We start from the raw sequence: 14,085 nt of genomic DNA on the forward strand, positions 1-14,085 counted from the left end.
CATGACGCGTGAATAGGGAATAGCCTCGTCGTGAGCGCGCACGAGAGGGGCTCTCGCTAAAAATATTTCACGGCCGACCGCGCGCTCGCGCGATACCCATCGTTTGATATTGTTTATGAATGACCCTTTTCCATCGATATAACCCCGACCCAATCAAGCAATCGTTTGACGCGTTCGTTAAATGCGATTACGCGCCAATTTTTATTTTATTTTTTTTTTTCCCTTTCGGAGATTCTCTCGCGCTGCAATCATCGATTGCATAATGGCACAAAGCAATTTGGGCAATTACGCGAAAATAAAAAGAGACAATCTCGGCCGTCGAATATGCGCGTCACACAGAACGCGACTGTTGTTCCTCCATCCAGGGCCGACCGTTCGCGGCCATCGGCGCTTTGGCGAGCGAAAAAAGCGGAGGAGGAAAGAGCGTTAAGTGATTCGCGTATTAGATTACGTTCATGGATTCGACGCGGTTAATAAAAGCGCCGAATGACGATCACTCTCGCCTAACGCCTTACGCGCTCGCGGAACGACCGAGGGAGCGCGAGCGCGCTCGCGTAACATCGATGTGATTTTTCCGACTTTTTATTCCCTCGGCTTTCATCGCTTCCTTTCACGGCGATAACATTCCCCGGGCTTTGCTCTCGAAAAATGGCGGAGCCTCGCGGAAGGCAGCGATCCATCATAAATTTAATATTCGAAATTTCACGAATGTTCCGCACGCGCGCTCGCGCGCTTTGGGGGCCATTCGTTTCTGGCGGCGATATAAATCTGTCCGATAATGTACTAGGAAATGCAGTTAGTGAAGCCGAAAGTCGCGTAGCTTTTGCGGATACGCGGTTAACGGCAAAAACGCGCGAGGAGAAACGCACGAATAATAATAGGGCTCGCACACGCACAACACACGGGCGCGCGCGCGCGCGGAAAAATGGCGAGATTATATAGCTCATATTTTGCATTTTGCGCCGGCGCGCGTAAATATATCGTATCTTTGATATTTCACCCCCTTTTGTCTCTCGCCTGTAACGCCGCGTATAACGCGGCGGGAGAACGCGGGAGAGAACGTGGCTGGCGCGTTGGCCAAAGCGTTGCGAACCGAATGAATAATCGCATAGAGAGCATTTAATAAATCAAAACGTCAAGATAGGGGAACAGTTCGGAGATTCGTACGCGCAGATTAGCCGTAATTTTGGGAGCGAGGCCGCAAGCGCGAGCGCGTTGTTGCCCGGCCGAAGCGCGCGAGTGCGCCGGTCGTAAGTAGATTATAAATTCGTTCCGCGAACGTTATTATCCTTTGATTAGACGCCTCGCTGCGAACCAATCTCTCGTAATTCGCAGAAACACAGCCGAGCGCGCGCGCGCGCGCGCAGTTCGCGAAACCGCCGCGGCCCACGCGCGTGTTGCGCGGCTCGCGCCCGTAAAATGTTTTCGCGATCGTTACCGCGGTGATGCCCGTATTTTGTAACGTTTCGCGGTGATCCGCACGTGAAACGCACGATTGGAGACACGGGCGCGTTTATCCGCGCCCGCTGCAACGAATTCGCGTCCGTCCGCAAATTTGGCGTACGTCCCGTAGCTAGGCTGCTGCTAGGTATAACAGTGCTTTGCACGGGGCCGGATAAAAAGGCATGTTTCCGTGGAATTTTACGGCGGAAAAAGCGACAAAGACGGATCGGACGGAGGAGGGGATACGTTCGCTCGTGTTTGTCCGTTTCGTGCAAATGTGCGTCGATCCTCGGGAAAAGTTGGCGAGGTCACGTCGCATCGTGACTCGCGTCTTTCCTCGCTTTCAAATTAATAGACATGAGATGTTCCCCTCTTCTCGCTCTCTCTCTCTCTCTCTCTCTCTCTCTCTCTCTCTCTCTCTCTCTCTCTCTCTCTCTCTCTCTCTCTCTCTCGATTTACGAGCCTCGCATTACGAGGCGTTTTCGCGAAACAGTCCTCGATACTAATCTACACGATTCCGCCGAGCCGAGCCGCGAGCATAATGCAACAGTAGTTACTGGCGCTTTTTCGATATTCCGCAGAAAGAGCACAGCAGCGCGGGTGCGCGCCGATGCCGCTCGTGTGGCGTCCGGTTAAACGACGAACTCCTTCTGCTATATTCCGCTGGTTTACTGTCGCGGGCATACGCCAATTCTACGGCGGACGAGATATACGTGCAGCCGCGCGCGCGCGAGCGCGCACACACGTCGGCGGTGTTCGCGTTGAAAATGCAAGCTCACTCGAAACATCGAATTCCACTTTGGCTGTTCATAAATCGGGGCGCTCGTAAACGTAGATATTTGAAAAAGTACGAAAAGAAAGGGCGGGAAATCAATAATGTAGCCGCGCGATGTTTCAGAATGGACAAATCTCGGTAATGTCCCGCGAATTTCCGTAGCGCGTTGTGCTACCGTCCTTTCGATGCGGAAAGTCAAATTGGCAATTTGGGGACGACGCACGGCGTTGCTTTAGCAGCCGCGCGATGCGGAATAAAGGGGAACGCACGGGGATGATTTAAAAAGCGTCTCTCGCTAGTCGCGCAAGCGGCTAAAAAGTCTTGCGGGCTAGAGGCTCTCGCGGCTTAATTCACACAGATGATTCACACAGAATGGTTAATTACATTAACTAACTTTTGCGCGGCAGTGCTCTCTGCGACGTCACCCCTAATCCGCGACAGCGGTCTGTCTCGACCTCCCGCAACGAAATGAGAAACTCCTCGCGACGTCTCGTCGCCCGCGACCGTCGAACCAGCAATTAACGAGAGCAATTTTTCGCGCATTACGCGCGCGTGGCTGATTATTATCATCATCATCATCGCCACTTCCGCGCGGCGCGTTAAACGTTCGACGCATCGACTCGCCGCGAGCGTTTGTCCAATCAATTTAGCATTGAATCCCCGCCGCGCCTGACCAAATGTCGCCATTTGCCGTGTGTTATTCCGGTCATCGGTGGGATTTTCAAGGCTCTACCAACACGCGAGTAAACGTAGAGGCGGACGTTCCGTCGACCCGGCAAATTCGCGACGATCATCAAACAAAGTCACAGTCGGGGGGGGGGGGGGTTCTCGTGCCGCTTCGAATATTAGGCACGCCTCGTCGCGCGAGCTAGTCATTAATTTTTCCATCTCTCGTTCATTCAACTTGGCGCGTTGTGTTCGCAGCTCATTCCGAGCGGTTCCGACGCCCGACCGGGCGCGCCGCACGAGCAAGCAGGGTTCTCCCGGGCTGACGGCCGTAAAAGTTGGCTCGATCGCGCGAGTTTGCCGCCGCGATACGACAGAATCAGTTTAGCCCGCAAACGAAGCTCCGTCGGCCGCGGTGACTAATCCCAGATCCGCAAGTAAGTTCACGCCGCCGCCGGTGTGAAGCCGAGAATGTTGCGGCTAAGCTACGCGCCGTTACCCTCCCGTACGCGCGCGGCGCCTTGCGGCACCGGCGAAGGGGCGGGAGTGTGGGGAGCGAGTCAGGGTGGACTTATCCCGACGACATTCGTTCGATACCGTAAAAGCCTGCGGGCGGAGCGGCGCGAGGGGAGGCAGGGCTAGGTGGCTAGGTGGGTGTACTGGTGCGACAGGACACGCTATATCGAGCGTGGCAAGAAAAAGCGGAAGATGTAGCGTGCACGATGCGAGAGAGAGAGAGAGAGAGAGAGAGAGAGAGAGAAAGAGAGCGGCTGCAAGCAATATGAGAGGAAGAGAGGAGAAGGAAGGTGCGCGAAGAGGTGCAAAGGGTGGCGATGCTATCGGATGCAGCGACCGAACCTTGGGCGAGCGAACAAGAGAGAGAGAGAGAGAGAGAGAGAGAGAGAGAAGAGTTTCTATAAAATGACTCGAGTAACTTTTTTACTTTATCACCCGGCCGTTCTTCGCGAGCTACTTCGACGTGTTTGCATACGTTGCGGACGTACGTAGGTAGGTATAGGTAATCAATGTCTGTACGTAAGCTAAGTCGATGCGTAAGGCGAAACGCGTTTCATGACAAGCGAGTGAACACAGTTGCGAAATATAATATTTGCGAAGCGAGAGCGATACTCGAGAGGAAGTATCGGGCATTTCACTAACAAGCGTCTGTTTCGAAGTGTCCCTCGTCAATTTCCAGGGAGCTTTGAATATATTGCGGAGACGCTCCAAATAAGAGGCGCGTGCTTTTATATATGCTCTGTCGCGCATTTAGCGATTATATATTGTATTTGTATATGTCACAGAATTATATCACGTTGTATTACATTGTATTAGATTGTGCAGCACTATATTAAATTGTATCAAAATGCGATTGTACCAAGATAATATTCATAATCCGTTATTATTTGACAAATAAATATTTGCCTTGAATTGTATTATGTTTTTTGTAATTATATACCATTATATTTTGTTCTTTTATATTCTGTTTAAAAAATTGAATTGTATCGAATATTATATATTATATTATATTCAATAGATAGGAGTTATTTTATATTGTAATGTGTGCGTGCGTGCGTTCGTGTGTGTATATGTATGTATTTTACATATTGTATTACAATGTATTGTATTAAAAAATAATTAAGAATAAAAGTGGATTTAAATCAACAAAGTTTCTTTTTATTTGTACTATTCCTTCATTTATTACTTGGTTATTTTAAATTTCCCGCCAAAAATCCGAGGTACCTTCTCGGTTATTGTGTGTTCTTTATACAAAAGTTCGAAAACTGAGAAAATGAAAAATTTTAGGTTTCCCGCCAAAAATTCAGGATACTTCTTCAGTCATTATGTGTTCTTGATACAAAAGTCCAAAAACTGAGAAAATGAGAAATTCCAAGATTCCCGCCAGAATTCCGGAATACCTCTTCGGTTATCATGTGTTCCTGATACAAAAGTTCGAAAACTGAGAAAATGAGAAGATTCCAGATTCCTGCTAGAATTCCGGAATACCTCTTCGGTTATCATGTGTTCCTGATACAAAAATTCGAAAACTGAGAAAATGAGAAATTTCAAGTTTCTCGCCAAAAGTTCGGGATATTTCTTCAGTCATTATGTGTTCCTGATACAAAAGTCCAAAAACTGAGAAAATGAGAAATTTCAAGATTCCCGCCAGAATTCCGGAATACCTCTTCAGTTATCATGTATTCCCGATACAAAAGTTCGAAAACTGAGAAAACGAGAAAATTCCAGATTCGCGCCAGAATTCCGGAATACCTCTTCGGTTATTATGTATTCCTGATACAAAAGTTCGAAAACTGAGAAAATGAGAAATTCCAAGTTTCCCGCCAAAAATTCGGGATACCTCTTCAGTCATTATGTATTCCTGATACGAAAGTCCAAAAACTGAGAATATGAAAAATTTCCAGATTCCCGCCAGAAGTCCAGAATCTTTTCCTCTTCGGTTATCATGTGTTCTTGATGCAAAAGTTCGAAAATTGAGAAAATTCTAGATCTCCGCCAGAATTCCGGAATACCTCTTCGGTTATCATGTGTTCCTGATACAAAAATTCGGAAACTGAGAAATTTCAAGTTTCCCGCAAAAAGTTCGGGATACCTCTTCAGTCATTACGTGTTCCTGATACAAAAGCCCAAAAACTGAGAAAATGCCACTCATTTTGTATTTTGTAATGTATCCTTAACTGTTTTTGTAACGTGCGGTCGAGCATTGTTGTGCAACAAAATCACTTGACGTTTTGTTTGAGCTATTATTGGACGTTTTTTAATTTAAAGAAGGAAGATGCGCAAAGAGGTGCAAAGGGGTGATGACGAAAGGTGTTGGATGCAGCGACCGAATCTTGGGCGATAGAGCGACAGAGAGAGAGAGAGAGAGAGAGAGGAGGATTCCCATAAAATGACTCGAGTAACTTTTTTACTTTATCACCAGGCCGTTCTTCGCGAGCTACTTCGACGTGCTTGCATACGTTGCGGACGTACATAGGTAGGTAGGTGGGTAAGTATAAGCGGTATGCACGGAAGTTGAGCACGCGAGCACGCGAGCGTGAACGTACGCGCGATCGAAGTAACCTAGACTCGCCGGTTTCCAGGCCGACGTTTCGCGCGACTCTCTCCATTTCTTTCTCTCTTCCTCCCGGCCCTCTCTCGTCTCTCGTCACTCTCTCTCTCTCTCTCTCTCTCTGCTTGTGTTCGGCTTGCGCGAGGCGTGTGGGTGCACTTCTTTCGCGGTTTCGTACCTTCTCGTCGCGGCGCCACGGCTAATTAAGTGCGCACCGCAAACCGAGAGATCTCGCGCCGTCGCAGCCGCGACTACGGGTCCCGCGCCGGCCATTTCAATCGCGATTCGCGACGAGTCGTACGTCGAGTGTCGATGATCGTCGTTGGGAGCGAAAAAAGGGGGAAAAAAGAGGCCGTGAAATGCTACGTCGGAAATCGGTCGGTTTCGGTTTTTTCCAAATTGCCCGGCGCTCGCTACGAGCTCGCTGGTGTGGAAAGCGGCGAATGAGGACGCCGATAGCCAGGCCGCTCCTCTCCCCTAGGAGCCACGTTTATTCCATATGTACAAAGGCGCGAAACGCTTCCACGGCGAATGCGAAAAAAGAGGACAGAATGAAAAAAAAAAAAAGAGAGAGATATATATATATATATACACATACACACACACATATACACACATATCGGCGAAACTGGCGAAACGAAATATAGCAATTTAACGGCACGCGCAAGCGGCTGTCACCCGTCATTACGCGTCGTGCTCGATTTTTGGCCGCGTTTTTGCCGCGTCGTTCTTTAGCCACGCTGGCCGATACCTGGCAGGGCGGTCGAGGGAGGGCGAACGGCGCGGCGGAGGGTGGCTCTTTGAAAGGTTCCGATGCCGCGCGTCTACTCTGTCAATTACTGATAAAAACGGCGACAGGTCGCGCGGCACGAGCGACAGGTTAGGATCGAAGCCGGCGCACGCGCGGGGGGGAGGGGGAGGAGGCTGGCTGGAATGTAAATTATCACGTCTGGCCGGACGATAAATAACGGCGCGGCCTCGGCAAGCCCAAAAATGCGGGGGCATCGGTTCGACCGGGCTAAAACGGCGGAAAAAAGGCCGATGATCCCCGTGAAGCAGCAAGCGGCGAGAACGCGCGAGCGCGTCATCCGTCTAACTGCAGAGGTCCGTCAAACGATTGTGGATATACGTATACACGCATATGTATTCCACTTGCGCTTGCCGCGCAAAAAGTGATACTGTGTATAATTTTTTTTTCCACACGCGTAACCCCGACCCGTCTCCCGTTTTATTGAATGCCGCGTGTGACGTTTGAGAAATATCTCCTCTTTTTTTGTTTCCACGCCGGCGTGTAGTTTTGGAAATCGGCCGTTCCCCGTCTCTCTCTCTCTCTCTCTCTCTTCCTCGCGTGGCGTCCGACGCGCGCGATTCCTGCGGTTATCTCAATCGTAATGGCGGTGTATTATAGCGGCCGGTCTAACCAGATTCGCCGAGAGATATGATTACGGTAGAAACGAGTTTTTCTTCGCTTGACATGCCGATGAAATATGATCACGGCAACCGACGTTCGCGGGGTGATACGGGGCGGGCTGAGCGTGGCGGGGGATGCGAGGGATGCGGGTGGTACGTATACCACGCGCCATCGTTCAGCGTGCATAATGTCTCATAAAAGCCGGCGGGGTTATTTTTCGGGAAACAACGACGGTGGCCGACCGTTTCCACCGCGTCCGCTCGGAGGAACGAGATCTCGTCGTAGATCATTTCTTGCGTGTGTTCCCTCCTTCCCTCTCCTTCACCGACAACCGGTAGATCTCGCTGATCGAGTATAACGGCTGATTATGTTCGTGATATACACTCGCCCTCATATTGCACGGTGTTAAATATACAGCTGCGTTTCGGTGGGCGCGCGCGATCAGACGCGAGACTGGTATCACTTTGTATCCGGCCTCGGCGAATTGTCGGGATCACAGCGCACTCGTCGAACGAAGAACCAGACGGAACTATGGTCAGGAGTTAGAAATACCGTCGCCGCGACAACGGGTCTGTCTGTGCGAGGTGTATTTCGCGTCGCTCGAGTTACCCGAGATATAATTCCAGGTAAGTGATTTCATTCGGAAATTTTTTCGAGGCTCTATTTTCTGGATGTTCCACCGAGCCAGCCACCGCGCCGGCTCGGTGTTCTTTTTATGGCGTCGAAAAATCTATTTACCGTTCGCCTCGCTCGCTTTTGGTTGTCGTGCCGAGGTCGAGCCGTGGAGAATCCATTTTGCAGCGTGACGTAGAAAAGCGGGACGTTGACATACCGCGCGACCGAGAGAGCGATAGCGGAAGGGAGAACGCGAGAACAAAGAAGAAGAGAGGAAACCAGAGAGAGGAGGGGAGAGCGGAAGAGAGACGAGTTACGCGCGCTGCGTGTACTCGTAACCTAGCTGCGTGCGTAGCCGCGAATTCGTGTATATGTGCATTATAAAAGGTGGTCGCGCGTACGCCATATGAAACGTGCCACGTCGAGCCGGAAGTGACGTATGATTTGGAAATATTCGCAGACTATATCGCCGCGAATTACCGGTCGGATCCCGAGTGCCGATACGATCGGGTCACCACACTGACGCGGAATTTTTCACGATACAAAGTCGGTGCGCGCGCGCGCCAGCACAGCCATACACCGAAAGACACAGCGGAACGCCGCGCGGCGGCGAAACGCGAACCTCTCCGCCAACGGGGGAAACTCAGGAGGGAGAGAAGTGAAATAAACGGGAAAAAAAAAGACGCGATCTCGATAGAGCTGAGCGCTCGCTTCCTCCCTCGGCTCGCCGCTCGTTTCCACCGCTCCCCTGCCTCCCTACGCGAAGACGCCGCACGGACAGCGCGAGCCTCCGAGGAAATCTTCGCAGTCGACCCGGGCTGTTACCTTTTCCTCGAGTTAGACAGGACGGACGGGACGGATCTGCATTAACTATGAATTCCATCCACCCTCTATCCGCCTCCGAGCGCGCGCTCCTTCCCGCTCCTTCGTCGTCTTCCCCGCCCCTTTCCACGCGACCACGGCGTCTCCCTCGCTTTCTTTCCTTTTTCTCACTGGCCTCTTTCTCCCGATTCCGCTTCCATCGCTCCTCCTTCGCTCTCTCGGGCTGACAGGCGAGTGGCAATTTTTCGTAATCGAGTCGACCAGAGGCGCTCGCGCTCGCGGGCGCGAATTAGAAGGGAGAGAAGGACAAAGCGAGCATTTCTCCGGCGCGAATCCGCTCGACTGTCGGCGAGGAGAATCGCGGGAAATGGGGCTATTGAATTCGCATCGGCATCCTCATCGGGAGGAATGATTCGCTTCGCGCTGATCGCTGGAGTTAACTCATTCGTCATTCGTTACTGACCCGGAACGCTGCTTCCCCGCTATACGTTACCGGGGCGCTACGGTGTTTCGCATTTCTGAAAGTGAGCGAGAGAGAGAGAGAGAGAGAGAGAGAGAGCGGTCCGATATTTCCAAACCCTCCGATCGCCCATGGATCGGTAACTCGATTATGGACGTACGGTACGTGCGTACGTGCATATGTACGTACGGGATGCTTTTAAAAGCGTGCACTCTCGCATTGACTTGCCATTAAACCTACTTACCGTGTTCTCCGATCCGAGAAACAAGGCTCCGCGCATTTTACAGCAGCGATGCGCGCGCGCGCGAGCGCACTGATACGACATTATCGTTTGGCCGACCGCTGAAACTCGCAAAGCATCCAAATCCGCCGAGAGCTTTCCGACGCTCGAATTAGGATTACGTCGCGATGTAATTAATTGACTGAAATACCGGGGGATGTATCATCGTCATTACGGAGTCAGCGTAAAGCTCGCCGGATTACCAAGCGGCGCGCGCTGCGACAGTACGCGCCGCGTAATGATCGCGACCGGCATTTCTCCCGATCGTCCTGAATTCGCGTATATTAACGTCGCCGTGGGAACGCGCGCGAGCGACACGGCGCGCGGTGTCATGGTGTTCGTACGCAACTACCAACGCGCCGCGTTACCGCGGGGCATTACTACTTCTAATCCGCAAGCGGGCTCGCGCGAGGCGTCGCCTCGAGTCGAGTCAAGTCGGTCGAGTTTAACGTAAGCGGTCTTAGAGTCCGTAGAGTACACATCCGGTGCGTCTCTCGCTCTCCGAGAGCGAACTTGTGGCTGTCGACGTCCACTTCCATGAAAGTCCGAGCTTCGCGACGCTGAGCGGCGCCGCGAAAACCGCACGTACGCGCTAACGGGAACGCGCGCCAACGGTCGTACTTTACACCAGGCTGAGAGAGGGCGAGACACAGAGCGAGCGAGAGAGAGAGAGAGAGAGAGAGAGAGGAGAGAAAGAGAGAGAGAGGGAGACCTCGGAACTCGATAACGCGAGTTGTCGTTCCTCGAACGATTAATCGCGAACAAAGGCGTCGCGTAGCGTCGAGAGCCGATCTCACTCTCTCTCTCTCTCTCTCTCTCTCTTTCTCTCTCTATGTCTCTCTCCTTCTCACATTCCCTCGTGTCGCCGACGTCGAGCCTCGACACGTTGACACGCCGCTGAACGTTGCTGTACACGCACGCGATTCAGCACGATGCGTGCGCTCGTTATTTAGCAGCCGAGCCGCTCCCCAGGCTCAAAGCACACGCGTTACTGCTCGTCTCTTGGAGAAAGTCAGCAGCCAGCCCCAGCCGGGCTCTTTTAAGCTCAGAACCTCGGCTCTAGGGAGCGGCAGTCACGCCGACGGCGTTTCCTTTCGTCGTCGTTTTTCCGCGCGCCGTTCGACACTCGCGATGCGTTAGCAGTCTGTTCCGGTTCTTCGCCCTTTCCTTTTCCCATTTCGCATTCGCTCGCGCGCGCGAGAGAGAGCGTCCTCGAAGCGTCGCTATTATATCTCGCACAAAAGGACGTTACACACGACGCTTTCATTTGGTCCTCCTCCCTCTTTCTTACGTTTCATCACACACCGACTGCCATGTACCGACGGCAGAGTGTCCGTGCACGGCGATCACGGCGAATCTCGCCGGGCGATTACGCGCGTACAAAAGAGAAAGATCGAGTCTCCGCTCGTGGGAACGTGTCGGGACGCAGCCAGCTTTTTGCCGCGTCGATCGCGACGTACGAGAGCGACAGTGACTAATAAGTAAAGCGTAATAAATTACAAGGATCCGGAATTTACGTACGGACGTACGTACGTTCGTGAGAAAGGATTATCTCGTCGCGTTTAAATAACGCGAGGTACATACGGCCGAAGCTCGCGAGCTCGCGAGCTCGCGAGCGTATCGAGCTTTCGATCTGGTTTCGTCGCGCGCGACGCGGACGCGGCACATGCGAGACTCGACTCTTTTATACGCGCGATCGCGAGCGCGAGATACGCGCCTCGGAAAAGTGGCGCGTGTGTCGCAACGGCACAACCGTAGATTTCGAGAGTCCTAGCGGGGGCGGAAGTGCCCCCCCCGCGCGTGTCCGCGCGGTCATTGTCCTCGCGCGAAATGTCCAGCGCGTCGCGCGACTACAACTGTCCGAGTTGGTCGCGCGGCTTTTCTCGTTAACACTAGCGCAATTTCATTTCTTGTTGGGATTTACTCACCGCCACTCTGCGCGACAATCGGGTCAATCGCCAGCAACAGGACGAGGAAGATAGGAGTCATATTGACCACCTTCTCTCCCGTCTTCCCTCGGTCACCCGTGATCACTGCACACTTAACACCACCGTCGCAGCGTGCCACCTATGAAAAGATAAACCACCTTCGTCAAAAACATACCACCTTCACTCGGGAGGGCGGAGGCAAGTGGGACGAAGACGCGACGAAGATGAGGACGAAGACAATGACGACGGCGGCGGCGGCGGCGGCGGCGGCGACGACGACGACGACGACGACGACGACGACGACGACGATGACGACGACGACGACGACGACGACGACGACGACGACGACGACGACGATGACACACGTCTTCGTACCCTGACGAAAACGTTGTCGCAGGCGTGGCGCCGCGGGGGTTAAAGTCTTCGAGACTCTTCTCCCTCGTCGCACGCACACACACACTCGCACATACACACAGAGATGGTTCTCTCGGGGAGAGTCGCGAAAAAATCGGACACGTTGAATTCTCGAGCAGTACGATGGTCACGGCTACGCGGATGGCTGATGAGACCCTCGGCGAGCATGTAAGGAAGGGAGCAAGGAAGGAAGGAAGGAAGGAAGGAAGGAAGGAATGAAGTGGTACAACGAGGAGTTTGAGCTACGTGTAAAAAAATACTTGTCGTTTCTGGTGCGTTTGCGGTACAATTGTACAAAACGATGAAGTGACGCGAGAGCGTCTATTCAGCGGCCGTCGAGGAAAAGTATCGACACACGCCATTTACCGCTTACTCTTCTTCTCTCTCTCTCTCTCTCTCTCTCTCTCTCTTGCTCGCTTTCTTTCTCGGACGCGGACGCACGCGTGCGGTAAAATATTCCGCGGATATACGGAGCGGTCGGCGCGGCGTGTGGGCGGTCAACGTTGGCGTCGTCGGGGAAAAAAGAAGCGCGCGTCTCTCTCGAAGCCGGTCGCTGACATCGTAATAACGACACGGCGATCGTCGTCGCGACGATTCGCGACGTGACGCGCTGCGCTATCCGCGAGTCCCGGGGCTGCTATTTACATTCTCCCGGCGTCCGCTCGTGTTCGTACGCCGGCTGGTAATGGTGGGATCAATTTTGGAAAGGATGTGACACTTTGGGACTGGCCACCGAAAGGCGGACCTCGCGATGTATTTCCCAGGAGGTGGAAGATATTTTCCCTCCGTCCGTTCTCTCCGTTCTCTTCCTGCTGCCTGCAGACTCCTCACGCACACCTTCTCCCGTTTCTTCCGGTTTGCCGAGTCACCGACTCTCCCTCTCACCCTTTCTCTCTCGCTACACCGACGACAGGCACTAATAAGCTATACGCGGCGCCCCACGGTAATTCAGACTTTCCGCACCCTCTCTCTCTCTCTCTCTCTCTCTCTCTCTCTCTCTCTCTCTCTCTCTCGATGGGTCTAATGGATTATCTGCCGCCGTAACCGAAAACACACTCTCGCCTACCGTTCGTCAGTCGACTCTCAGAAATCCCACATACTTGAGCGCGCTCAGTCTCGTTGCGATTATCTCGACTCTTTCTTCCTGTGATTCCACGACCATCCCATATTTTCGCGCGTACCACGCTCCAAACCGTAAGCTCCCACGACAAAGCTACCGCGACGAGCTTTGCCGCGCGAGACGTTGACCCTGGACCCGGCGCTGGCCACGGTTCTGGCTCGCGTTACATCCTCCAGCTAACTGGCTGTAATTGTCCCTCTCTGCTTTCCCGCGGCTTCCACCGAGCAAGTAGACTTTTCATTTTCCGCTCGACGCTCCCGGCCTGCGAGCTATATTCCCTTTCCCTTTGACTCTCTGCCAAGGGGAGAACGACGTAGCTTGACCGCGGTGGATGAACCAGAAGTGAAACAGCCAGTTTTTGATAAGACCGTCGTGCGCCGTGGACGAGGGCGCGCGCGCGCGCGACCCTTTTCGATGCGGAACAATGGCGAGAGAGGCGTCGCACGCGAGAGACTACGCGAGAGAGATTTTCCAACGGAAAATCCGCGAGCGGAGCTTCCCTCCGGTGGAAGAGCTCGCCCCGTTGAAAGCGATGCTGACGCGAACGACGATGGGCCACCGCCGCTGTCTCTCGCGATCGAGCTTGGAACAAGTGGCGGAGGTATCTGGCGAAGGAGAAGTTGCTTTCGCAACGCAGAAAGAAACGAGACACGAGGCGCGATTAATAGCGTTGGCTCTCGGCGTGCTGCTATTTGTACGACCGCTTTCACACACAGCCCGCTGCACTGCACTCGCGACTGCACGGGCTTTTTCGAATCCCGCTACGTGGTCGTAGCTCTTTGCCGCGGCACGCAACGTTACGTTCTCGCACAGTGCGGCCTTTGCGAGTATACTTGTCGCGCATCGGTGTTTACCACCGCATCGCTACGTTTACCGACGTATTGTTTCCACGTTACTGCTGCTGCCTTTCCACGTTTCCTGCCTCGTTGTCTCTCTCTCTCTCTCTCTCTCTCTCTCTCTCTCTCTCTCTCTCTCTCTCTCTCTCTCTCTCTCTCTCTCTCTCTCTCGACGTTTCTCAAAAGGGCAATCGGTTTGACTCTCAACTCGCCGCGAGTTTAATCCAATTCTTGAAATTCGCGAACGT

General features: G+C 52.9%; 1 protein-coding gene across 9 annotated transcripts in view; it reads right to left on the reverse strand.

Moving 5' to 3' along the window:
- The window catches only part of Lar (tyrosine-protein phosphatase Lar), a 291,572-nt gene that overhangs the window by 223,419 nt on the left and 54,068 nt on the right, over nt 1-14,085 (reverse strand). For all 9 annotated transcript variants that reach the window (XM_025305793.1, XM_025305796.1, XM_025305792.1 and 6 more), the window contains exon 3: nt 11,468-11,606. In XM_025305793.1, the coding sequence (XP_025161578.1) occupies nt 11,468-11,528 (61 nt within the window). In that variant the 5' untranslated portion in view covers nt 11,529-11,606. The remainder of the gene's footprint in view (nt 1-11,467; nt 11,607-14,085) is intronic.

Source organism: Harpegnathos saltator, unplaced genomic scaffold (genome assembly GCF_003227715.2).
Source record: "Harpegnathos saltator strain DR-91 unplaced genomic scaffold, Hsal_v8.6 scaffold714, whole genome shotgun sequence".
NCBI lineage: Eukaryota > Metazoa > Arthropoda > Insecta > Hymenoptera > Formicidae > Harpegnathos > Harpegnathos saltator.